General features: G+C 38.8%; 1 protein-coding gene and 1 non-coding gene across 2 annotated transcripts; both read right to left on the bottom strand.

The window, feature by feature from the left end:
• Positions 1-7995: 7995 nt before the first annotated feature.
• Positions 7996-8644, bottom strand: LOC118486513. Its single transcript, XM_035983006.1, has 2 exons — positions 8331-8644; positions 7996-8281 (listed from the first exon to the last, which is right to left on the bottom strand). The coding sequence occupies exons 1-2, from the start codon at positions 8642-8644 to the stop codon at positions 7996-7998; spliced, it is 600 nt and encodes a 199-aa protein (XP_035838899.1).
• Positions 8645-23325: 14681 nt separating this feature from the next.
• On the bottom strand, positions 23326-23432 carry LOC118487022. The gene has a single exon (XR_004880189.1). It is a non-coding gene; the product is annotated as a small nucleolar RNA R71 (small nucleolar RNA).
• Positions 23433-25066: the final 1634 nt, after the last annotated feature.

Genomic DNA, 25066 nt, shown 5'->3' with positions numbered 1-25066 from the left:
TATTTGGTAGACAAGATTAACTATTTAGTAGACAAAGCTATCCCTAAGTTTGACAAAGTGTTCATCCACTTGCTTGGTAAATCTTGAGGTAAATCTTGATCTTCGTGATAAATGTTTAATAATATTCATAACACTCCCCCTTGGATGACACTTTGCAAACTTCGGGGTCTTTATGTACTACCTCATTAAAAACATTGCTAAAGAAAAACCCAGTGGGAAAAAACCTTAGCTAAGGGAAAAAGAGTGCAATCTACTTTGACAACTGGCACAAAACCGGTAATTTTCGTACAGTTTAATTATTAGATAATATCTGCAAATATGTGCTTAAATGTCAATATTGTCTGATTACATGTTATACTTGTGAATTCATGCACGTTTTATACTTCAAATATTGCTTAATGCATAACTTTTAGCGTTGCATCAGAAAGACTAGTAAACTCACTGGTAAGACACAGTGTGTCAGCAGCTCTGCAGAATCAGTCAGATAATAGAATTAGGGCCTAGGAGTAGGTCTAACATCTAAAATACATTAAAACCCAAGAGTGGATACTAGGGTTAACATATAAACTTTCCGGAAGCTAAACTATGCACTAAAAGACACACACTTTAAATGCAGAATTCAGCATAAATCAGTACTAAATCAGCTATAATCAGCTTTTAAACATCTTAATATCATGTATAATTTATGTTTTTATTGTTTAATATAACTTACAAAGTGTCAGGAATTGAAACTGCCATAAAAAGTGCTTTATACCTAGTGAAACTGCGCAATTCAGCACTTTAACGAACCGTAACGAACCGAACAACCAGACAATAACTGGGACATCAAAATTTGACTAGAAGTAATGTTGTTATGACGTTAAACTAATATTGATGTTAGAACACGTTAAAAATCATTAAAACACCTAAACACACTTAAACATACTTAAACCTTACCGTTTGCACCTTAAACCTTCAACTTCCCAAATTTACACTTTACCCCCCCCCCCCTCATGTTGTAACCGGCCCTAATGGTCCCACATAACTATATTTACTTTTCCTAACCATGTTCCCTAACTATTAGACAAAGAAATATATGAGAAAGATTTGTGTTGGATTTTTTTATAAATAACCACAAGACTTATCACATGTCCATCATTCCTCACATTCACCATCTTCTTCCTCCCTCTCCTCCTTTGCTTACGGCTCAACACACACCCACATACCCATCCATTTTCACTTCATTTCCTCACAATCCAAGCTTGCTAAAAGGTGTATGGAGGCAATTTAAGAAGGTGTATGGTGCTAGAACTTGAAGGACCACCTTGTGGACCTTTCAACCTCTCATTTTCTTCCTTGTTCATCTTCTTCATTCTTGTGCCACTTCCCTAGCCATTAGAACTAGTAGTAAGCTTCTTGATCACTAATTTAAGTCATGTTTATGTTATGTACAAGTTTCACCATCTAAACAACTTAACTTTTAATGCTAAAAATAAGAAGATCTAACATATTCATGAAGAAAATAAGTGATTACATGAAATTTTAGTGTGTGTAATGAAGTTGTTGATGTTGTATCTTGTGTTTATGGTTAGATCAAGTATGTTAAAGCTTGGATCTACCAAGTTTAAGCATGGATCTTGAAGGATCCATGGTTAAACTTGAAGATGAACATATGAAGCATGATGTGAACTTGAAATAAGAATTTCTATGCATAATCTTGTAATTTTGAAGTAATAGAGTGTGTATAGAACAAATTTTTGAAACTAAATCTCATGGAAAGTTTGTTAAAAAGTTAACATAAAGCTTGTTTTTGAAAGATCTAAAGTTATTAAGCATGGATCTTGATAGATCTTTGGTTAAACATAATGTTAAAAATGATGATCTTTCTAATAAACATAAAAGTGGTTTTAGAACATGATTTACAAACTTTGAAACCATTAAACTCATGAATGTGTTGGTTAGCAAAATAAAGTCTTATAAAACTTTGTTTAAAATACTCAAGAACATTTATTTTTGGAAAGGTCATAATATGTTAAGTGTAGATCCAAAAGACTACACATTTTTAACAAGAAACACGTTCACCATGATGTTTCTTATGAAGAAGTTAGTGTTTATTATTGCTGATTATTATTGGAAAATTGTTTTGGTGTTGAAAAGAAAATAAACACATGTTTTGAAAACATGGGAAACCTCCATTTTAGGGGAAACGATGTCAAAATTTTTATAAAATTTTGACACTTAGAAAATATAAGTTCTGGTAAAACTTATTCCCTAAAAATTCACCTAAAAATATTTACCAAGGTTTTCCTAATTTTTGTGTAAAATTACAAGTTAAGAAATGATGATTTCTTCTTAAAATGGATATTAAGTATGTATATTTTTAGGAAATAATATATATATTTAGTGATCACTAAATTTTGTGCTAAGTGTATACTATGTGTATTATATATAATAGTATATTAGGACTTGAAAATACACTAAATACTCCTAAGGAGTAAAAATACAAAAAATACACATACAAAATACATGACAATACATAAGATGCACATGGACAAGTACAAGAAAATATATTTACAAAAATATATTCCTTAACACATTTTTGAACTTGGAGATTTATAGACTTAAATATATATTTTTGGAAAAATATATAACCTATACCAAGTATTGGGATTTATGTAAAAGTCGGGTGAATATCAAGAATAACCATATATATTTTATAACATGACAAAATATATATATTTCATACAAATCTTAAAAATACATTATTTTTAAGGACATTTCCGGAAAGTAATAAAATCAAAGTATTGACTTTTTGTGAAAAATACAAAATACACAAGTATTTGCATAAAATACCAAGTATACTTGTACAAAAATAATATTGAAAATATTATTTCACAAAATACTTATATTTATTTTGGAAAAATAATATAAGTAACATGCATAATTAAAAATATAAATTAACTTTTAACAAAGAATATATACATAAACAAATGATGGTGACTTGTACTTGTGTAATACAAGTCTAGTGACTAACATTAATAGGACACGTATAGGTCACGACGCTACCGGTGAAGTTTACGACGCAGGAAACGCAAAGTTGTGAGTTCATGTCCCCACTTTTAAACTTTTACTTGTTTTCTAAACTTGGGGAAAATACATGTGTTATGGTATGTTGAATACTAAAAAAAAGGAATGATACATTAGATCATGTCACGAATAGGGTGCCATAAGCACCATTAATCAGTTACATACCAAGACCGCGGAACAAAAGGTTAAATCTAATGGGGTTCAGGCAGCCACACTCTTGGCCATTCTTTTACCAAGCAGTGCTTTTGTGTCTCTAGTCGTAAATCGACAGTCATGGATCAACAAGTAAAAATGCCTATGATTTGGATGCTTCCTATGTCGTTACATATGTTAGTGGCCTCGCGAACCATTAGTGATCTCGTATTCCTTATATTTACAGAAATCCTTATTTCATAAAATTTCATACCATGTTTTCCATAACAAATGCTTAAATGTTTTTCACAAATCTGCATGAATTCACACCAACATTATGTTGATGGTTTTCCAAAAACTCACATGTATTTCAGGTAACTAAAGTGGATGTACGCGTAATCTCACTCTTGCTCTTGGATGTTGTTTATGTTCTTAGCTATGCTGTGTCAAGACTCTGATGCCTGTTTTTGTGGGAATTGGTTACTATATTCCATCCTATGTGGGATATAAGAATCTAAACCATGATGTTCGTCTTTTAAATAAAGTTGTAAACTTTTCAGACAATATGTTATCTTGTGATGTAAACACTTAACTTATGTTATGTTTTTAATTATGTAATGTCAATGGCATTTTGGAGTTATTTTACGAGCATGTAGTATGTTTACCATTCGTATGCAATTAGAACCTTTCAGGATCACACCTCGTGCTTCCGCCTTTGAAAGGGGTGTGACATCTATAACTCTCCCTCAAGTTTGCAATTTGTAAGGAATCACATTCTCCGTACATGACGCATGCCAATGTCATGAACATGTTTCCTGAAAGTTGTTGTAGGTAGTGCTTTTGTGAAAAGATCGACTGAATTGTTGTTGGATTGGACATATCTCATCTCGACCTGATTGTCTTTAATAAGGTCCCGAGTATATGCAAAGAATCTTTGTGGTATATGTTTTGTTCTGTCACTTTTGATATACCCTTCTTTCATCTGAGAGACACAAGCGGCATTATCTTCATGGATAGGAGTTGGACTTCGATCTTTCTCTAGCCCACAAGAAGTCACTATGTGTTGTGACATAGATCTTAGCCATACACATTCTCTTGAAGCTTCATGTAGTGCAATGACTTCAGCATGATTTGAGGATGTTGCGACAAGTGTTTGTTTCTGAGAACGCCATGAAATCGCAGTTCCTCCGTTCATAAATACATATCCAGTTTGAGATTTTGCTTTATGAGGATCAGATAAATAACCTGCATCTGCATAACCAACTAACCCTTCTTTTGAATCGTTGGGATAAAACAAGCCTAAATCAATAGTACCTCGAAGATATCGAAAAATATGTTTAATCCCATTCCAGTGCCTTTTAGTAGGAGCTGAACTAAATCTTGCCAACAAGTTCACTGCAAAAGAAATGTCGGGTCTCGTACAATTGGTAAGATACATAAGTGCTCCAATTGCACTGAGGTATGTTACTTCTGGACCAAGAACTTCTTCGTTGTCCTCACAAGGACGAAATGGATCATTTTCGACATTAAGTGATCTAACGACCATTGGAGTGCTTAAAGGATTTGCCTTGTCCATATTGAAACGTTTCAACAGCTTTTCAGTATAATTCGTTTGATGCACAAGTATTCCATTACTCATATGTTCAATTTGTAAAGCAAGACAATATTTGGTTTTTCCAAGGTCTTTCATTTCAAATTCTTTCTTTAAAAGAATAATTGCTTCATGAATTTCTTTTTGCGTCCCAATTATATTTAGGTCATCAACATATACAGCTATGATCACATATCCTGATGTTGTCTTCTTAATAAAGACACATGGACAGATAAGATTATTAGTATAACCTTTACTTGTCAAATACTCGCTCAAACAATTGTACCACATCCTTCCAGATTGTTTCAACCCATATAAAGATCTTTGTAATTTGATCGAATACATTTCTTTGTGTTTCGAACTTAACACTTCAGAGAGTTTAAATCCTTCAGGAACTTTCATATAGATGTCACTATCAAGTGATCCATACAAGTAAGCTGTAACGACATCCATAAGACGCATTTCTAACCTTTTAGAAACTGCTAAGTTGATTAAGTATCTAAAGTTTATTGCATCCATAATGGGAGAATATGTTTCTTCATAGTCAATCCTTGGCCTTTGTGAAAAACCTTGAGCTACAAGTATCGCTTTATATCTTGTAACCTCATTTTTCTCTTTTCATTTTCGTATGAAAACCCATTTATACCCTACAGGCTTTACAGCCTTAGGTGTAACAACAATAGACCCAAAAACCTTTCGTTTGTTGAGTGAATCTAATTCAGCTTGCATAGCGCCTTTCCATTTATCCCAGTCATGTCTATTTAGACAATCATTGACCGATTTTGGTTCAGGATCATCATCTCCACCCATGATGTCACTTGCTATAGAATAAGAAAATATCTCATCACTATTTTCCATTTCATATCGGTTCCATATGACATGTGTATGACCATAGTTGATTGATATCTCTTTGTTAGCATCATCAACATCTTCCTCATGAGAGGTTTCGGTATTTAGTGTTTTATCAAGATCCTTCTCTTTGTGGTCAATTTCCTTTACAAGTGTTTTTCTTTTTCGAGGATTCTTATCTTTTGAACCGATTGGCCTTCCACGTTTCGAACGTTTTTTAGATTCATGAGCTATTTTGTTATCTATTGCCTTACTTGGGATCTCAACTCGAGCTGGAGCATTAATAGTTGGTATATGAGATTTAGTAACTCTATTTGTATCAGTAAAAGCATCAGGAAATTGATTTGCAATGTTTTGCAAGTGTATTATCTTTTGAACCTCTGTCTCACATTGTTTTGTTCTTGGATCAAGATGAGACAATGAAGGCACACACTATGAGACACCATTTTCTTGTTTTTTATTTTCTCCCCCTAATGCTGGGAACATTGCCTCGTTAAAATGGCAGTCATCAAAACGTGCTTTAAATACGTCACCTGTTAAAGGTTCAAGATATCGTATGATGGAGGCTGTTTCATATCCAACACATATTCCCAACCTTCTTTGAGGTCCCATTTTTGTGCGTTGTGGTGGTGCAATAGGAACATACACTGCACACCCAAAAATTTTAAGGTGGGAAATGTCTGGCTCATGGTAAGAAACAAGTTGTAGTGGGGAGTACTTATGATTTGCACTTGGTCTCACACGAATCAGTGATCCAGCATGTAAAATTGCATGACCCCAAACAGACACAGGAAGTTTTGTTCTCATTATTAATGGCCTAGCGATTAGCTGTAAACGTTTGATCAATGATTCAGCTAAGCCATTTTGTGTGTGTACATGAGCAACAGGGTGTTCGACAACAATTCCCACAGACATGCAATAATCATTAAAAGCATGTGATGTAAATTCACCGGCATTATCAAGTCTTACCCTTCTAACAGTGTAATCAGGGAAATGTGCTCATAGTTTGATAATTTGAGCAAGAAATTTTGCAAAAGCAACTTTACGAGTTGATAATAAAGAGACATGAGACCATCTGCTGGATGCGCCTATCAAGACGATGAAATATCTAAACAGTCCACATGGTGGATGAATTGGTCCATATATATCACCTTGAATTCTTTCAAGAGACGTTGGTGATTCTTTGTCAACTTTTAAGGACGAAGGCCTTGTAATTAGTTTTCCAAGTGAACAAGAGGTACATAGAGGCATTTTGTCTGATTGGGGGATCTTTTGATATTTCAATGGATGTCCATGTGTGTTTTCAATAATTCTTTTCATCATTGTAGATCCTGGATGGCCTAGTCTGTCATGCCATAAGCTAAATGTCTCAGGATCACGAAAACTTTCTTTTACTGCCATATGTGCTTGAGGCACATTAATGTGTGTATAATGTAAACTAGAGTGGAGCATTGGCAGTTTTTCAGTATATGATCTTTGCTCATGATGTGCAACTATTTTTTATTATCAACAGTCCTTGACTGAGTATCATATCCGTTATGATATATGTTTTTGGAACTCAACAAGTTTCTTGTTGATTTTGGGGAAAATAAAGCATTTTCTATTAAGAGCTTTGTACCATTTGGTAATATTAAATTAGCTTTTCCCACTCCTTCTATCCGGTTTCAACTCATAAAAATATTTTTTAGATTTAAGTATAGTGTGTGTCGCTCCACTATCCGCTATACATATATCTGCATCATTTGTCTGCTCTTGTGCTCCAATGGTATTCATTTTAATCTTGAAATATAAAGAGAAATAATAATAAGTGTATAACGAAGGCATTATGATTTATTTTTTAATAAGAAGTTTATTTATTAGTTGAAAACGTTACATGAAAAGAAAGACTAGTGAAACATAATAAAGATAGTTATAATAAAGGAAATTACATAATTGTTGCATATAATTATTGTGGTTTAGCAACATTTGTTTCACAGTTCCATGTCATTGGTATAGTCGGCGACATTCAGTTCGACGTGGATATCATTAAAATTATCCACATGGTTCATCTCCTTTTCTTTTCTTTTGAGAGAGGCTTGGTAAAGTTCACATAAATGTGAAGGTGTACGACAAGCCTTTGACCAATGGTTTGTACTTCCACATCTGAAACAAGAAGTGCCATTGTTTTCAGACCTACCAGCTTCATTCCTTTTGTTATACTGGTTGGAATTGGTATTTTGTGGAGTGTGGTAATTAGGGGTTCTTTGATTTCGACCACGACCACGACCGCGACCATGGGAATTACCTCGGAAATTATTATTTCTTTTGAAGGAATAGTTGCGACCATTACCTTTACCAAAATGGCCACGGCCACGGCCTCATCCCCATTTTCTTCCAGTGTCTTTAGTATCATCATTAATAACATCATTTGCTTCTGGAATGGCTAATGATCCAGTGGGACGAGCTTGATGATTTTTCATTAGTAGCTCATTGTTTTTCTCTGCTACGAGGAGAAATAAATTTAGATCAAAATATCTTTGAAACCTTTGCAACCAATATTGTTGTTGCAAGTTTATATTTGATGCATGAAATGTGGAGAAAGTTTTCTCCAACATATCTTCCTCAGTAAAAGTTTGCCCACAGAATCGAAGCGTTGAGCATATCCTGAACAAAGCAGAGGTGTATTCATTCACCTTTTTTAAAATCTTGGAACCTGAGATTGTTCCATTCATCTCTAGCAGTGGGAAGTAAAACTTCCCTTTGATTATCAAATCTGCTTTTTAAATCTTCCCACAAAACGTATGGATCCTCAAAATTTGAATATTCAAATTGCAACATCTCATCAATGTGTTTATGGAGGAAGACATCGGCTTTTGCCTTGTCTTGATCGTTACAATTATTCCACTCCGTTATCGTTTCCAAAACACCCATTGACTTGAGATGTCGTTTAACATGTGCCGTCCACGGCATATAATTTTCTTCGGTGATATTAAGAGCCGGGAATTCAATTTTTGCGATGTTTGCCATTTTGTTGCTAAACATAAATAAGATAAATTTTAAAATCTAAATACTCATTAAAAATGAGATAACATACATAGGTACAACTATAAACAAATAAATGAATACATAAGTACTAAAAAGATGAGGTGGAAGTTCATACATTAAGGTCGACAACAATATTAATATTATGCCGGCCAATATTAAAACCGGGTAAATCATCTTCAAAATTTTTTCTTGAATAACCTTGAGAAGAAGAGTGTTTATTGTGAAAAAAAAATGAGATTGATAGTTGGTAATTTATAGTGGTAAATTATAACCGTTTTGCAACGGTTATATTACCGTTTTATAGCCGTTATATAACGGTTATATATATATATATATATATATATATATATATATATATATATATATATATATATATATATATATATATAGGATTAGGTTCAAACGTGAACAAAATCCCAAGAGTGAACTGTGTGAACTGATCTGGGCCCTTGATTTTTATGATCTTGAGATTAAAGTGAGTGGCATGATGGTAATTATTTGGTTAATTTTTTCTATTTAATTAAATACAAAAAGGGTATATGTGTAATTTCAATCTTAAATTGATTGCATAAATCTCTCACAAATCAAGTAATCAATTATCCTCTTAAATTCATTGCATAAATCTCTCACAAATCAAATCAAGGATTAGGAAAGATGTAACTTAATTCAAATAATAAAATAATTATTTGTTTAAATGCGATGTACACATGTGTATTCTGATTTTGCCCTCTTTTTAATGCGATGTACACATGTGTATATCGTCTGTTTTTGTGATATCTCAGAATTTTTTTTTTTGTATTGAATGTTGATGTACACCTGTGAATTACTGTACACATATGTACGATGCTGAGTACACATATGTACTGTTCTATTTATATCCAATTAAGTACACATGTGTATACCGTTGATGTCACACCCCGATTTCCACGTGTATCACCGGTGGGCCCGGTGGGGGATTATCGTGACGTAGTTGGCAACAATATAGTCAAACCACAATATAAAAATGCACAGCGGAAGCATAAAGATAAATATGATTCAACCATTTACTGTAATATCAAATGTATCACAAGTAGTTGAATAGTATCCACAGGAGGGATCAAAATAAATAAAAATGTTGTTCAACAGATAAGACATCAAGCTTGCGAGACTTCTTAAGATGCTAAGGAGCTAATGCCAGCTGATTTCGTGTAGTACCTGCACTTAATCTTTTTGGAAAAATACGTCAGTTTACACTGGTAAATACATTCAACCGACACTTTTGAAAAATGTTTATAAAAATTGATTTGAATGCATGAGGCACAAATTCTTTTATAACTTGGGAGAATTATTTAAAATTATAATCTTGTGAACGAATTACATGTTCCTTCTATGCGTTCAATAGCCCGGATCTAGTCCGGGTTAAAGATCAATAGACACATCACACTGCGTAAAACCGAGGCGGGTAAACCATCGGCTACGTCTTTTAATAGTATTGACATAATACCGGGTGTACGCCTACACCCGACTGTCATGGTCGTGGCCATTTCTTCGAATGATGCCAAGGATATCCGGGACATGGTCATTAACCCCCCAAAGGCTTTTAAGTAACAAGACTGTTTAAATGAGCCGATCAAATTATTCAATTAACCACCTAAGCGATGGAAGATTTGATGCTCAATCAAGCGGTATATTATATACCGTAACCCAAGCCGTATAAGGGAAAATAAGTTAAAAGTATTTACCTTTGCAAGTATTGTCCTTAATCGATAAATCACAGATATCTTTTACTGGGGCTCCTATTCTGGAACGAAGGTTTTAAAATAACCTATTAGAATCCTAACGGGTCTTCATATTAGCCGTAGCCTAGACCGGTTAGTTTCGAGGGATAGATACAGTTTAATCGCGTGAAAGGCGAAAACCGAGAATGGAATGTGATTCTGACCCAACAAGTTCGGAGACTTGTTTTATACGGGTTTAATATTCACACTCTGAATCTTGGGGTTAAAATGATATGGTTTGACCCGTATCGGCTAATTTATGTAAACTAGTTACATAAGCCGAACCGTGCGCGCAATAGGCGCAACGGGTAACCGTAGGAGTCCTACACTGTTTTCCTAAGTCAATATACTTTAAAGAGGTTGTGGTATCAGTAGGATACCTTCCATAATGCCCGTAACGAGTTTTAGTTCATTATACGCCCCGTAGGGGTTTTCCGGTTATTTTAAAGACTTTTTAAAGGGTTTTCTGAGTTCTATAGGAAACCTGAGTTTCCCGATCAGTTTAATAAGTCTAAAATATCTTATTTATTATTTAAAATCAGTAGCAACTGGAATCGGGTCAAAAGACCTTGTAGAACTCAAGTTTTGGCCAAAAAGGGCATATTCGGTATTTACCGAACCGTAGCCATAACCGCAAGTTATGAGCAGGTTAAAATTAATTAAAATCTTTAAAATTCCCAAAATATTATTTTACTACAGTGGGTAAAAGTTTTTGGTGACGAAATCTTGGTTTAGGTAGGCGTTATGCTAATTGCGCCGTTTATTACAAAAGTTTCTTATAAATGCGCTATTTAGCATAACTCCCATTCTAGACCTTGGATTGGCGTGAAACTTTAGGGACATGCTTAGAATTTAGTAAGCAAGGTTATGGTCCCTTCACGTGTCCGAAATACTCGTTTTATTTTAAAAAGGGCGTTACGGTCAACTTTTAAGTAATTAACGGAAATGCGTAAAAAGACTCAGACAAACAACGAACCGGTCACAGAGGGTGATACCATCACGTGACCTGGTCCTAAGAGAGTCCTAAGGCATGTCTACATTGCACTAAAACGGGTCAGAACTGAAGTCAAAGCAAAAGTCAAACTTTTGCGACATTCGGCTCCGAACCGAGTCAATATGGCAAATGGCCGAATCAAACGAGTTTAGCCAAGTTTATATACTTAATATCATGTTTTATGATCATCAAAACAGGTTTCATAGCATATACATTACAGATTATGTACAAAATTGCAAAATGACTTTCTGTTGACTTTTTAAGTGCACGTTTGACTCGACATTTGACATAGTTAGAGTGGTGATCAGGGGAAACCCTTTTAGAGGTTTATTACCCCCATAAATACCAACACATAACTACTTTTGATTCGAGAATTCACTGCACCATTCGTGAGTTATCGAAAAGTCAATCGTTAGTTACGACGGATTGACTTTTAGGCTAAACTAAACAAAAACAAAGTCACAGAAGGTTTGGCATACTTACAGAGACTTGTGCACGACTTAGGAATGTTAGAAGAAAGCTTGGGAGCTTGAGAAATGAGCAGAAGGTGTGTTTTGAAGTGTGAATTAGTTGTGAACCAAGCATGCCTATTTATAGTGCAAGAAAGGCCTCAAGATCATCACACATCAGTCTACAAGTGAGTATGGATGATGGGCAGGTGGCCCTTGATGTTAGGAGGCAAGTAGAGGGCACCCATGCTTCACTTATTGCTCATTTGGTCGTTCACTAGCTCAAAAGGCAAGTCTGTCCAAACATTCTGCATCTGGGCGTCTCACGCGGCCCGCATGAAAGATTCATGCAACTATTACGCGGGCCGCCTGAAGTTTTAAATCAGACGCGTTCAACCAGGAGGCTCGCGGCCCGCCTCAACTTAACCCAAACCTTAACGCGGCCCGCGAGAGGTTGGTTTTTCAAGAATTTTAAATCTTTTGTAATCATGGCCAAAATCTTTGTAATTAATAACGAAATCTTAGGTAATTATGAACCTGACCTTTCGGGTTTGAAGGGGTAACTTTGCGATTTGGCCCTCGATTATTTACAACTAAGGGCCTCATGTTATTTACCCGTATTGTTAAGTCCCCGGTTATCTTGTTAATTATTCCGAAAGTCTTAACTTTCATTGTTGACGCTTTTAGCCCTTCTCGTACGAATTTGATCATTACTTTCTCGTTTTAAAACGGAACTTCGTGGAATTTATATAGTATATTCAAGTGAGCATATTTTACTGTTACAAAGCCTCGGGTACGTTAAAGGGTCACTCAGAGGTATAATTAAACATGTTGACACAGTTAACCCCCGCAGTTTGTAATCTCTCACTTTCTTCCGCGTTTCGCTTCCGTACGATCCATGATTTATTCGTTTGAAGGTACGAGCACCATTTAGGGTTACTATACAGTATACTTACCCTTGTTTGGCATTTCTAACCCTCGAATTTATATGCTTTCAAGGTTTGTCAACATTAGTCCTTTATTAAATATAAAACGCCACGTGTAAACTTAAGACACGTGTCAATACATTATTGGACACAATATTTCGAGGTGTTACATCCTCACCCCCTTAAAATAAATCTCGACCCGAGATTTACTCAAACAAATAGGGATATTTCTCTTTCATCGTGGATTCAACTTCCCACGTGAATTCGGGACCTCTCCGGGCATCCCATTTAACCTTTACTATCGGTACGTGTTTTCTTCGGAGCTTTTTCACCTGTCGGTCTTCAATCGACAATGGCTTCTCCACAAACTTCAAGCTCTCATCTATATGCACATCTGTGTGTGGGATCACTAATGATTCATCAGCGAAGCACTTCTTTAGATTGCAGATGTGGAACACATTATGAATTCCATTGAGCTATTCTGGTAAGTTCAACTTATAGGCCACTGACCCGACACGTTCGATAACCTCAAAAGGTCCTATGTATCTCAGGCTCAGTTTACCCTTCTTACCAAAACGCATCACCCCCTTCCAGGGTGATACTTTTAGTAGCACTTTTTCACCTACCTCGAAGTGAAAATCCTTACGCTTTGGATCAGCGTAGCTTTTCTGCCTATCACGGGCAGCCTTGAGACGTTCCCGAATCTGGACAATCTTGTCCGTTGTTTCGAAAACTATTTCTGGCCCTGACAATTGGACCTCTCCCACTTCCGCCCAACAAACAGGCGATCTACACTTCCTACCGTATAATGCCTCGAAAGGCGCAGCCTTTATGCTGGTATGGTAGCTATTGTTGTAGGAGAATTCGATTAGGGGTAGGTTCTTATCCCAGCTACCACCTACATCGATAGCACATGCTCGCAGCATGTCTTCTAACGTTTGAATAGTACGCTCACTCTGGCCGTCTGTCTGAGGATGGTAAGCCGTACTAAAGTTCAAACGTGTGCCCAAAGATTGTTGGAAACTTTTCCAGAAATGAGACGTGTATCTAGTATCTCGATCTGAGATAATAGACACAGGTATACCATGCAAGGCTACAATCTTATCTACATATAACTGGGCCAATGTGTCGGAGCTATAAGTCTCCTTGATGGGTAAGAAATGAGCTGACTTAGTCAGTCTATCAACTATAACCCATATTGTGTCGTTTCCTTTGCTCGTTTTTGGTAACTTGGTGATAAAATCCATAGTTACACACTCCCATTTCCATTCAGGAAGTTCAGGCTGTTGTAGCAAGCCAGATGGCTTTTGATGCTCAGCCTTGACTTGCGCACAAGTCAAGCATTTGGCTACATAAGCGGCTACAGACTTTTTCAAGCCTATCCACCAATAATTTGCTTTTAAATCCTGATACATTTTATCTGCTCCAGGATGGACAGAATATTTGGAACTATGGGCTTCCTGGAGGATAACATCTCGTAGTCCTCCATAAATAGGAACCCATATCCGCCCATTCAATCTCAAAAGTCCATCTTTGTGAAGAGTTAACTGCTCCTCAGTTACTCCTAACTTATCTTTATGATAATTAGCTTCCAACACAGCCTCTCGCTGTGCAGCTAATATCCTTTCAATCAAGTTATTCTTTACTTCCATTCTCCTAGCATTGATTCGGATGGGTTTCATCCTTTCTTTCCGGCTCAGGGCATCAGCGACTACATTCGCCTTGCCGGGATGGTACCTGATCTCACAATCATAATCATTCAAGGTCTCCATCCAACGGCGTTGCCTCATGTTTAGCTCCTTCTGATTGAACAAATGTTGAAGGCTTTTGTGATCTGAATAGATCACAAACTTGATTCCATATAGATAATGCCTCCACAGTTTTAGTGCGAATACAACAGCACCCAGCTTCAAGTCATGGGTGGTGTAATTCTTTTCATGCACCTTCAACTGTCTTGAAGCATAGGCAATCACCTTGCCTTTCTGCATGAGCACACACCCCATGCCAGTGTGTGACGCGTCGCAGTAGACTACGAACTCTTCGGTGCCTTCCGGCAGTGTCAACACAGGAGCGTTGCTCAGCCTTTGTTTCAAAATATCAAAGGATTCTTGCTGCTTAGGGCCCCAAATAAACTTTTCCTTCTTCTTGGTTAGAGAAGTTAAGGGCACAGCAATCCTTGAGAAATTCTCAATGAATCTTCTGTAGTATCCTGCCAATCCCAGGAAACTACGGATCTCTGTGGGCGTCTTTGGCTCTTGCCAATTCATGACTGCCTCTACCTTAGCGGGATCCACCTGGATACCACGCTCGCTTACGACGTGTCCAAGAAATTGGACTTCTCGTAGCCAGAATTCGCATTTACAGAATTTGGCATAGAGTTTCTCACGATGCAGCAATTTAAGGATACATCGTAGGTGTTTCTCATGGTCAGCTTCGCTCTTTGAATAGATAAGAATGTCGTCGATGAATACGATGACGAATTTGTCCAAGTACGGCTTACAGACGCGATTCATGAGATCCATGAACGCAGCCGGTGCATTTGTGAGCCCAAAAGGCATCACTAGGAACTCGTAGTGACCGTAGCGAGTCCTAAATGCTGTTTTGTGTACGTCTTCATCTCTGACCTTCAGCTGATGGTAGCCCGACCTCAAGTCGGTCTTTGAGAAATAGCTAGCTCCTTGCAGTTGATCAAACAAATCGTCGATCCTTGGCAATGGGTATCTATTCTTTATCGTGACCTTATTAAGTTCACGATAATCGATGCACAAACGCATCGATCCGTCCTTTTTCTTCACAAACAGGACAGGTGCTCCCCAGGGAGACGAACTAGGCTTGATGAAACCTTTTGCTAACAGTTCATCTAGCTGGGTCCTCAGTTCCTTCATTTCAGTCGGTGCTAGCCTGTAGGGTGCTCTAGCAATGGGAGCTGCTCCAGGGATGATATCTATTCTGAATTCCACCTGCCTATCTGGTGGCAACCCAGGTAGATCTTCGGGGAAAACTTCTGGATACTCCGCAATGACAGGAATGTCTTCTATCCTTGATTTGGGCTCTTCAATAATCACTTGTGCCATGTAGATGACACAGCCTCTTTTTAAGCATCTTGAGGCTTTGAGCATAGTTACGTTCTCGGGCAATCCATACTGCGTATCCCCTCGAATGGTGAGCGATTCACCAGTCGGGGGTTTTAGCACAACTTGTTTTCTATTGCAGACGATCTGGGCCTGGTTGTGTGACAACCAGTCCATGCCCAGAACGATGTCAAAACCAGCTAGATTAAAGGGAAGTAGAGATAGAGGAAAAGAATGATTCTTAATGGATATCATACATCCATCTAATATAGTGGAGACGGTTTCTACCGTGCCGTCTGCTAGCTCTACCTCGTATTTCACATTTAGGGTTTTGACAGGCATGTTCAACAGTTTGCAAAATTTTTGGTCTACAAAGGATTTATCAGCGCTTGTATCGAAAAGTACTCTTGCAAATATATTATTCACGAGGAAAGTACCTGTGATTACATTGTCGTCCTGCAACGCTTCCTTCACATCCATTTTGAAGACTCTAGCGTTATTCTTTTTGGTTTCCTCGGTCTTCTTGGCGAGCTTGGGGCAGTTGCTCCTGATGTGCCCCTTCTCACTACAGTTGTAGCAGGTCGCGTCTTTAATCTTCTTACAGTCCACAGTCTTGTGGTCTTTGGACTTGCACAGCCCACAAATATGCGTCTTTGACTGGGACTGTGAGTTCGGCCCAAACCTGCATTTCCCAAAGTGGAATTTTTGGCAGTTCTTGCACTTGGGCTTCTCTCCGGTTTGTTGCCCTTCTTTTCTCGACTCTGTTCCTCTCTTGCCATCACTGTTCCCACGGTGCTTATTTCCCGACCTTCGTGAGGTATCATCCTCACGCTTCCTCTTTTCAGCCTCTTTGTTCCTCTACGATCTCAGTCGGACCGCGTCATCGTGAGGGACAAAGAGAGGTCAGTCACAGACCTGAAGGTCATTGGCCGAGAGGCCATCACACTAGCCTTTATCGCGGGTTCTAACCCCCCGATAAAACGAGCAATCCTCTTTGGTTCCGGGGTGACTAGATATGGAACCAAGCGAGACATCGTGTTGAAGCTCGTCAAGTAGGCCTGGCAGTCCAGGTTTGTCATCACCAATGACACAAAATCGGACTCTATCTTCTCCACCTCATGCTGAGGGCAGTAATTTTCTTTGATGAGAGAAACGAATTCCTCCCACATCATGCTGTAAAGCACAGCTTTTCCCGAGGCCTGAACCAGCGCCCTCCACCAAGCTAGGGCCTCGCCCTTAAACGACTGCGACACAAACTTCACTACATCCCTTTCCGCGCAGCCACTGATGTCCACCACTGTGTCCATCTCATCCAACCATGTCATACATTCGACGGCACCCTTCTCCCCCGTAAAGTCTCGGGGTTTACAAGATACGAAGTACTTGTATGTGCAGCCCCTGGCACGGGAAGCATCAGTATACTCCCTTTCGCGCCGAACACTATTTTCATTCGACGAGTGATTGTCGTCGTCCTTTTTGGGCTTGGACGAGTGGTTATCGTCGTCCTTCTTGGGTTTGGATAGTGGTTTGCTGTGGGTTTTTGAGTGTGTCTTTGGCTTCAATGGTGGTTTGGAAACTGTTCTGCTTCGAGATTCTGTATATTGTCGATCTACAGCTGCTTGCACAGCGTTGTCGACAAGAGCCTTGAGTTGAGCGCCCGTTAAATTTATTTGTGTAACACCTCGAATTTTTGTGTCCAATAATGTGTTAACACGTGTCGTTTGGTTACACGTGGCATTGATATTAAATAAAGGACTAATTTTGACAAACATTGAAAGTATATAAATTCGAGGGTTATAAATGTCAAACAAGGGTACATTTACTGTATAGTAACCCTAAATGATGCTCGTACCTCAAACGAATAAATCATGGATCGTACGGAAGCAAAACGCGGAAGAAAGTGAGAGATTACAAGCTACAGGGGTTAACCGTGTCAACATGTTTAATTATACCTCTGAGTGACCCTTTAATGTTCCTAAGGCTTTGTAACAGTATTATACGCTCACTAGAATATACTGTATAAATTCCGCGAAGTTCCATTTTAAAACGAGAAAGTTATGATCAAATTCGTACGAGAAGGGTTAAAAGCGTCAATAAAAAAATTTAAGGTTTTCCGGATAATAAATAAATTAACCGGGGGCTTAACGATACGGGTAAATAACGCGAGGTCCTTAATTGTAATTAACCGAGGGCCATATCGCAAAGTTACCCCTTCAAACCCGAAAGGTCAGGTAATTAATTACCAAGATTTTATTAATCATTACTAAAAGATTTAAAAAGATCCATTTTTAACCCCTTACGGACCGTAAAAGGTATGCCTTACGGACCGTAAGGAGGGGGAATGATTGCTGATGATCCGCCTCTGGCTTACGGACCGCAAGGCCGAAGCCATACGGTCCGTAAGCGATGCCCAGCGACAGAAAGTTGGCTGTTGGCTGTCCAAAGCGGTAAAACATGAATTTATGGGTTTCTCAGGGTCATGGGCGCCCCCTACTCGACCCATAACTCTCTAGGACACATGCCATCCATCCATGATCAGTTGTAGAGTGGTGTGTGATGATCTTGGACCTTGCCTTTGACTATAAATAGGCACATTGTGTTCATAACTTTCATCACAACTCAAAACACTTCTCTGGTCACTTCTAAGAGCTCTCAAGCTTTTTTCTTTGTTTTCTAAGCAAGTCTCAACTTCTGTAAGTCCATTAGATCCTTTGTAGTTTTATTTATACTTAGTAATTAGCTAAAAACCAAAACCGTCGTAAATACGGTTTGACTTCAAAATAAATCCGTAATGGCTCAGGCTTATGACGGATCAAAAGTAGTTATGAGCTGGTATTTATGTGGGTAATAAACCTCTAAAAGGTTTCCCTCTGATCACCACTCTAACTAGCTCAAATATCGAGTCAAACGAATGCTTAAAAAGTCAACAGAAAGCTATTTTTACGATTCTTAGATAATCTGTAATGTATATGCTATGGAACCTGTTTAGACACTCATAAAACATGATATTAAGTATATAAACTTGATTGCGCTCGTTTGAATCGACCATTTGCTATATTAACCCGGTTCGGAGCCGAATGTCGCAAAAGTTTGACTTTTGCTTTGACTTCAGTTCTGACCCGTTTTAGTGAGATATAGATATGCCTTAGGACTCTCTTAGGACCAGGTTACATGATGGTATAACCCTCTGTGACCGGTTCATGATTTGTCCGAGTCTTTTACGCATTTCCGTTAATCACCTAAAAGTTGACCGTAACGGCCTTTTTAAAATAAAACGTGTATTTCGGACACGTGAACGGACCATAACCTTGCTTACTAAATTATAAGCATGTCCTTAAAGTTTCACGTCAATCCGAGGTCTAGAATGAGAGTTATGCTAAATAGCGCATTTATAAGAAACTTTCGTAATAAACGGCGCAATTAGCGTAACGCCTGTCTAGACCAAGATTTCGTCACCAAAACTTTTACCCACTGTAGTAAAATAATATTTTTAGAATTTTAAAGATTTTTAATAAATTTTACCTTGCTCATAACCTGCGGTTATGGCTACGGTTCGGTAAATACCGAATATGCCCTTTTCGGCCAAAACTTGAGTTCTACAAGGTCTTTTGATCCGATTCCAGTTGCTACTAATTTTAAATAATAAATAAAGTATTTTAGACTTTATAAACTGTTCGGGAAACTCAGATTTCCTGTAGAACTCGAAAAGCTCTTTAAAAGTCTTTAAAATGACCGAAAAACCCCTACGGGGCGATATATTAACTAAAAAACTCGTTACGGGCATCACGGAAGGTATCCTACTGATACCACAACCTGTTTAAGGCATATTGACTTAGGAAATAAGCGTAGGACTCTCATGGTTAACCGTTGCGCCTATTGCGCGCACGATTCGGTTTATGAAACTAGTTTTCATAAATTAGCCGATATGGGTCAAACCATATTATTTTGACCCCGAAATCCAGAGTGTGAACCTTAAACCCATATAAAACAAGTCTCTGAACTTGTTGGGTCAGAATCACACTCCATTCTCGGTTTTCGCCTTTTCGCGCGATTAAACCGTATTTATATTTCGGAACCAACCGGTCTAGGCTACGGCCAATATAAAGACCCGTTAGGATTCTAATAGGTTAATTAAAACCTTCGTTCCAGAATAGGAGCCCCAGTAAAAGCTATCTGTGACGTAATCCATTAAGGAATATACTTGCAAAGGTAAATACTATTAACTTATTTTCCCTATACGGGCTTGGGATACGGTATAATATTTACCGCTTGATTGAGCATCATATCTTCCATCGCTTAGGTGGTTAATTGAATAATATGATCGGCTCATTTAAACAGTTTTGTTTCTTAAAAGCCTTTGGGGGGTTAATGACCGTTGTCCCGGATATCCTTGGCATCATTTTACGAAATGGCCACGACCTCGACATCCCGGTGTAGGTGTACACCCGGTATATTATGTCGACATTATTATTATTAAAAGACGTAGCCGTTGGTTTTTACACTACGGTTTTACGCAATGTGGTGTGTCTATTAATCTTTAACCCGGACAGGATCCCGGGCTACTGAACGCATAAAAGGACATGTAATTCGTTCACAAGATTTTAATAATTTTCCCAAGTTATAAAAGAGTTTGTGCCTCGTGCATTCAAATCAATTTTAATAAACATTTTCAAATGTGTCAGTTGAACTTATTTACCAGTGTAAACTGACGTATTTTCCCAAAAAGATTAAGTGCAGGTACTACACGAAATTGGCTGGTAGTAGCTTCCTAGCATCGTGATAAGTCTCGCAAGCTTGATGCTGTATCTGACTGAACAATACTTTATTATTATTTTGATCCGCTGTGGATACACTCGACTTCTGTAATACATTTGATATTTGATGTGTGTAAAATGCAACATATAAATCACATCAATTAAGGCATAAAACTAACCCTTTTTAAGTACTAATGTTCGAAAAAGAGTGTTTTTGTCTTCCTTTTGTATTTTCAGGATGAAATGAGCTCAAAATCACAAAAGAAGCAAAAAGACAACTAATTCTATCATAAATACAAGAAAAGGAACAAAAGTAGACTGCCCGGACCCTCAACGGCACCTCCCAAGGCAAAGAAGAGAAAACAGAGTCTGAACACGCCCCGTGTCCAGCGAACACGGGGGCGTGCCCAGGAAGCAGCAGAAAAGACAAACCAGTAGAAGCTTCCATTGCCCACCACGGGGCCGTGTCCAGCGGGCACGGGGGCGTGGTGAAAGTACAGCAGGCGCATTAATTGTAATTGCGAATTACAATTAATGAAGAGAGAGAATGTCAGACGGGCACGGGGCCGTGTCCAGCGGACACGGGGCCGTGTCCAGCCTTCTGTTCAGCCTATAAATAGTGGAGCTTGGTTTCATTCTCTCTCATCCCTTGGCACACCACCTCTCTCACACTTCATCCACCACCCACCACCACCATAACACCATCATCCACCACCATCATCCATTGTCCATCATAGAGTGTGTGAGTCGTCTCGGGATCCAAGATTGATCGTAAGAGTTCTTGACAATCAAGGCCATGTTTGCCTAAGTTTCTTACATCACTTGGTGAAGACAAGTGTTTAGTATAATACTTTTTATTTTTAATCTTTTGCACTTTTTATTTGGTTTTGTATTAATGACTTTAATAACTAGTTACTTATGTTGAAGGTGATCTTTCCTTATCGTTTGTCCGTGGTGTCTTGGCATTATTTTACTGTCTATATAAAATAAAAGATTTTCACCATTCATAACTCCACGGTCTATATGGAGGTATGTTGGCTACCTGGTCGGGGGTTAAGGGAACGGTTTGGTAAGGGTCTTGCCCTTGTTCAGCGTTTAGAGGTCCTGCTTGGGACCTGGGTCAAATTTAGTAGGATCTCCTTCAATGCCCATAGGTATTGGATGGCGGGGATCCAAACTCTTTGACCCCCTCATAAGTTAACTACTATTAATACTATAACCCGGCTATTTAGGACTGTATCCCTGCTGACTCAGACTACTTAGCCGAGGGTAACGTCACCGCCAAAAGCGGGGCCTACCACAATTTGCATTAATAACTTAATTCATTATCTTTCAATAATCCGACCCTTTAGGATTGTATCCTTGCTGACTCAAACTACTGGGTTGAGGGTAACGTCGCCTTCAAAAGAGGGGCCTACTACAATAACTAAGATAATCTCTTAAACAAGTGCAAAAGTGCGAAAATAATCAAAGGTTATACTAATACACGTGTCGGATCCAAGTGATTCATCTTGTCTATCTGTTTTTATCTTATTTTTATTTTTCAGCATTTAGTTAGTTTTTATTTTTCTTAGTTTAGAACATTTTTCTCACTTTTTGATTTGATTAGACGTTGAGGATAAATCGGTATTAAAAGCTCTTGTGTCCTTGGACGACCTCGGTATCTTACCAACACTATACTACGTCCACGATGGGTGCACTTGCCCATATGTGTGTTTAGTGTTAGTAAATATCGTGTTTTATATATTTAAAACTTGGCTAAAAGTGTAAAATGGGGCTTAAATATACATCATAAATATATTACACTACACGCGCATCAAGTTTTTGGCGCCGTTGCCGGGGACACAAGGATTTTAAGAAAGTTAGGAATCAACGGCCTAATCATATTTTTATTTTTCTTTAATTTTTTAGGATTTTTTTTTAGTTTTGCAGCTTCTACAGAGCTCAGCACGGGGCCGTGCCTGGTCGGACACGGGCCGTGCTCAGCATCGTTACTGGCAGTTTTTGTTTTTCAAGTTACAGAAGGCGGACCACGGGGCCGTGCTGGTGCAACACGGGGCCGTGTCCAACTTCCAGTAACTGGGATCTGGGAAACAATCACTGTAATTCCGACCACGGGGCCGTGTTCGCTCAACACGGGGCCGTGGTGAACCTTCTGACCAACATTCTTTTCTGTTTTTATTGCAGGACTGGGAACCCGACGCCATCCTCACGTAGTGTATGAGCTCCAGTTCCAATAAAGACATAAAAGAACCGCTAGAAGAACCCGAACGCTTTCTCAGAAAAAGGTTAAAAGCCAAAAACCAAGAGAAGGTTTCGGGTGATCCACCTCCAATGGCGGACCAACGTACCCTTATGGATTATCTACGGCCCACCGTAGGTAATCTAGGCGCCGCTATCAATGCTCCGAATGTCGAAGCCAATAACTTTGAACTTCGACCGCATTTGATACAAATGCTCCAAAACTCCGCAACCTTCCACGGGCTTGCGGACGAGGATCCCCATCTACATATAACTAATTTCTTGGAAATATGTGATACCTTTCGGATCAATGGAGCATCAAACGACGCCATCCGCCTCCGTATGTTTCCATTCTCACTAAAAGACCGAGCAAAAGCTTGGCTCAACGCCCTCCCAGCTGGATCGGTAAACACCTGGGATGAACTAGCCCAAAAATTTCTATATAAGTATTTCCCTCCTGCTAAAACTGCTAAATTAATGGCTGAAATTAATACATACTCACAAGAGGACGGGGAATCCTTATATGAAACTTGGGAAAGGTTCAAGGAGCTATTACGCAAGTGTCCCCATCACGGCCTCGCAATATGGCAACAAGTATCCACTTTCTACAACGGATTGTTGCCACACACTAGGCAGACACTTGATTCTAGCTCCGGGGGACTTTTAGGTAACCGACGCCCACATGAAATATATAATCAGATTGAGGAAATTGCTCAAATCAATTTTCAATGGCACACCCCCCGGGGAAATAAGTCTATCGCCCCGGGCGCCCATAAGGTCGACGAAAGCACTTCTTTACAAGCCCAAATCGAGGCCCTTTCTTCAAAAATAAAAAAAATTAGAAATGACAAAAACAGTCTCGGTTATGGCTTGTGAAGGGTGTGGTGGGTCACATGAAAATTGGAGTTGCATGAAAGAAACGGACGATCAACAAGATATGGTAAACTACATTGATAATAGACCTAGGCCGTCGGGTCCCCCAACGGGAACTTACAACCAAGGATGGCGAAACCACCCAAACCTTGGTTGGAGGGAACCCGGCAATAGTAGTAACCAACAAACCCAACGAACAAACTTTCAGCAATCAAGAAATGAGTCACAAAATTTCACTCAACAACAAGGTGGACGAGAAAGGCTCGAAGATACTATATCTCGCCTCGTCTCTGACACTGATAAGAAAAACTCGGAAAGATTTCTACAATTAGAATCTAATTTTAGGAATCAACAAGCTAGCATTCAAAACATAGAAAAACAAATAAATCAAATAGCTCAAAACTTTTCCGAGAGACCGCAAGGCGCATTACCTAGCAATACCGAAACAAACCCAAAGGCGCAAGTTCACCTCATCACACTACGAAACCGCACCGTAGGGCCTGCAGAAGTACAACCACCTACGGAAGAAACAGTGCCAACACCTCTGCAAGAGAAGAACCCTCCTCCATCACCAGAGCCTACCAAGGCTCCTCGAGTTCCGTACCCCGGTAGGTTAATTCGTCAAAAGACGAATGAGCAATTCGCAAAATTCGAAAGTCTGTTAAAACAATTGCATGTCAATATTCCTTTTATCGAAGTCCTAACCCAAATGCCCAAATACTCTAAATTTATGAGGGACTTCCTTACGCATAAGAAGAAAATTGAAAATTTGCAATTAGTTAATTTAGGCGAAGAATGCTCTGCCCTCGTACTCAATAAACTTCCCCAAAAGAAAATCGATCCCGGAAGTTTCACGATTCCGTGCTCAATAGGGGAATCGCCCGTTCGCAATGCCTTGGCCGACCTAGGGGCTAGTATTAACCTTATGCCCTCATCAATGTTCAAGAGGCTTGGCTTGGGAACCACGAGCCCTACAAAAATGAGCATACAACTCGCTGATCGATCCGTCAAATTCCCACAAGGTGTCATCGAGAATGTCTTGGTAAGGGTAAGCAGATTCGTTTATCCAGCTGACTTTGTCATACTCGATATGGAGGAAGACACCGAGGTCCCCCTTATACTAGGGAGACCCTTTCTTGCCACAGCACAAGCAGTGGTAGATATGAATGACGGAACACTCACCTTGAGATATGGGGATGATGAGGTGAAGTTCGGAGTTGGGAAGAGAATAGAGGACGACGACCCAGTCAATTATATGAAGGTTATTGATTCGAGCTTGGATGCCGCTCTCCGACGGTGTAACATGGGAAGCCAGGCATTCCACTCAGAAGATATATAA

This window comes from Helianthus annuus, chromosome 14 (genome assembly GCF_002127325.2).
Source record: "Helianthus annuus cultivar XRQ/B chromosome 14, HanXRQr2.0-SUNRISE, whole genome shotgun sequence".
In the NCBI taxonomy this organism is placed as follows: domain Eukaryota; kingdom Viridiplantae; phylum Streptophyta; class Magnoliopsida; order Asterales; family Asteraceae; genus Helianthus; species Helianthus annuus.
Note: the sequence above shows the minus strand (reverse complement) of the source record. Positions and strands in the feature narration are given on the sequence as shown.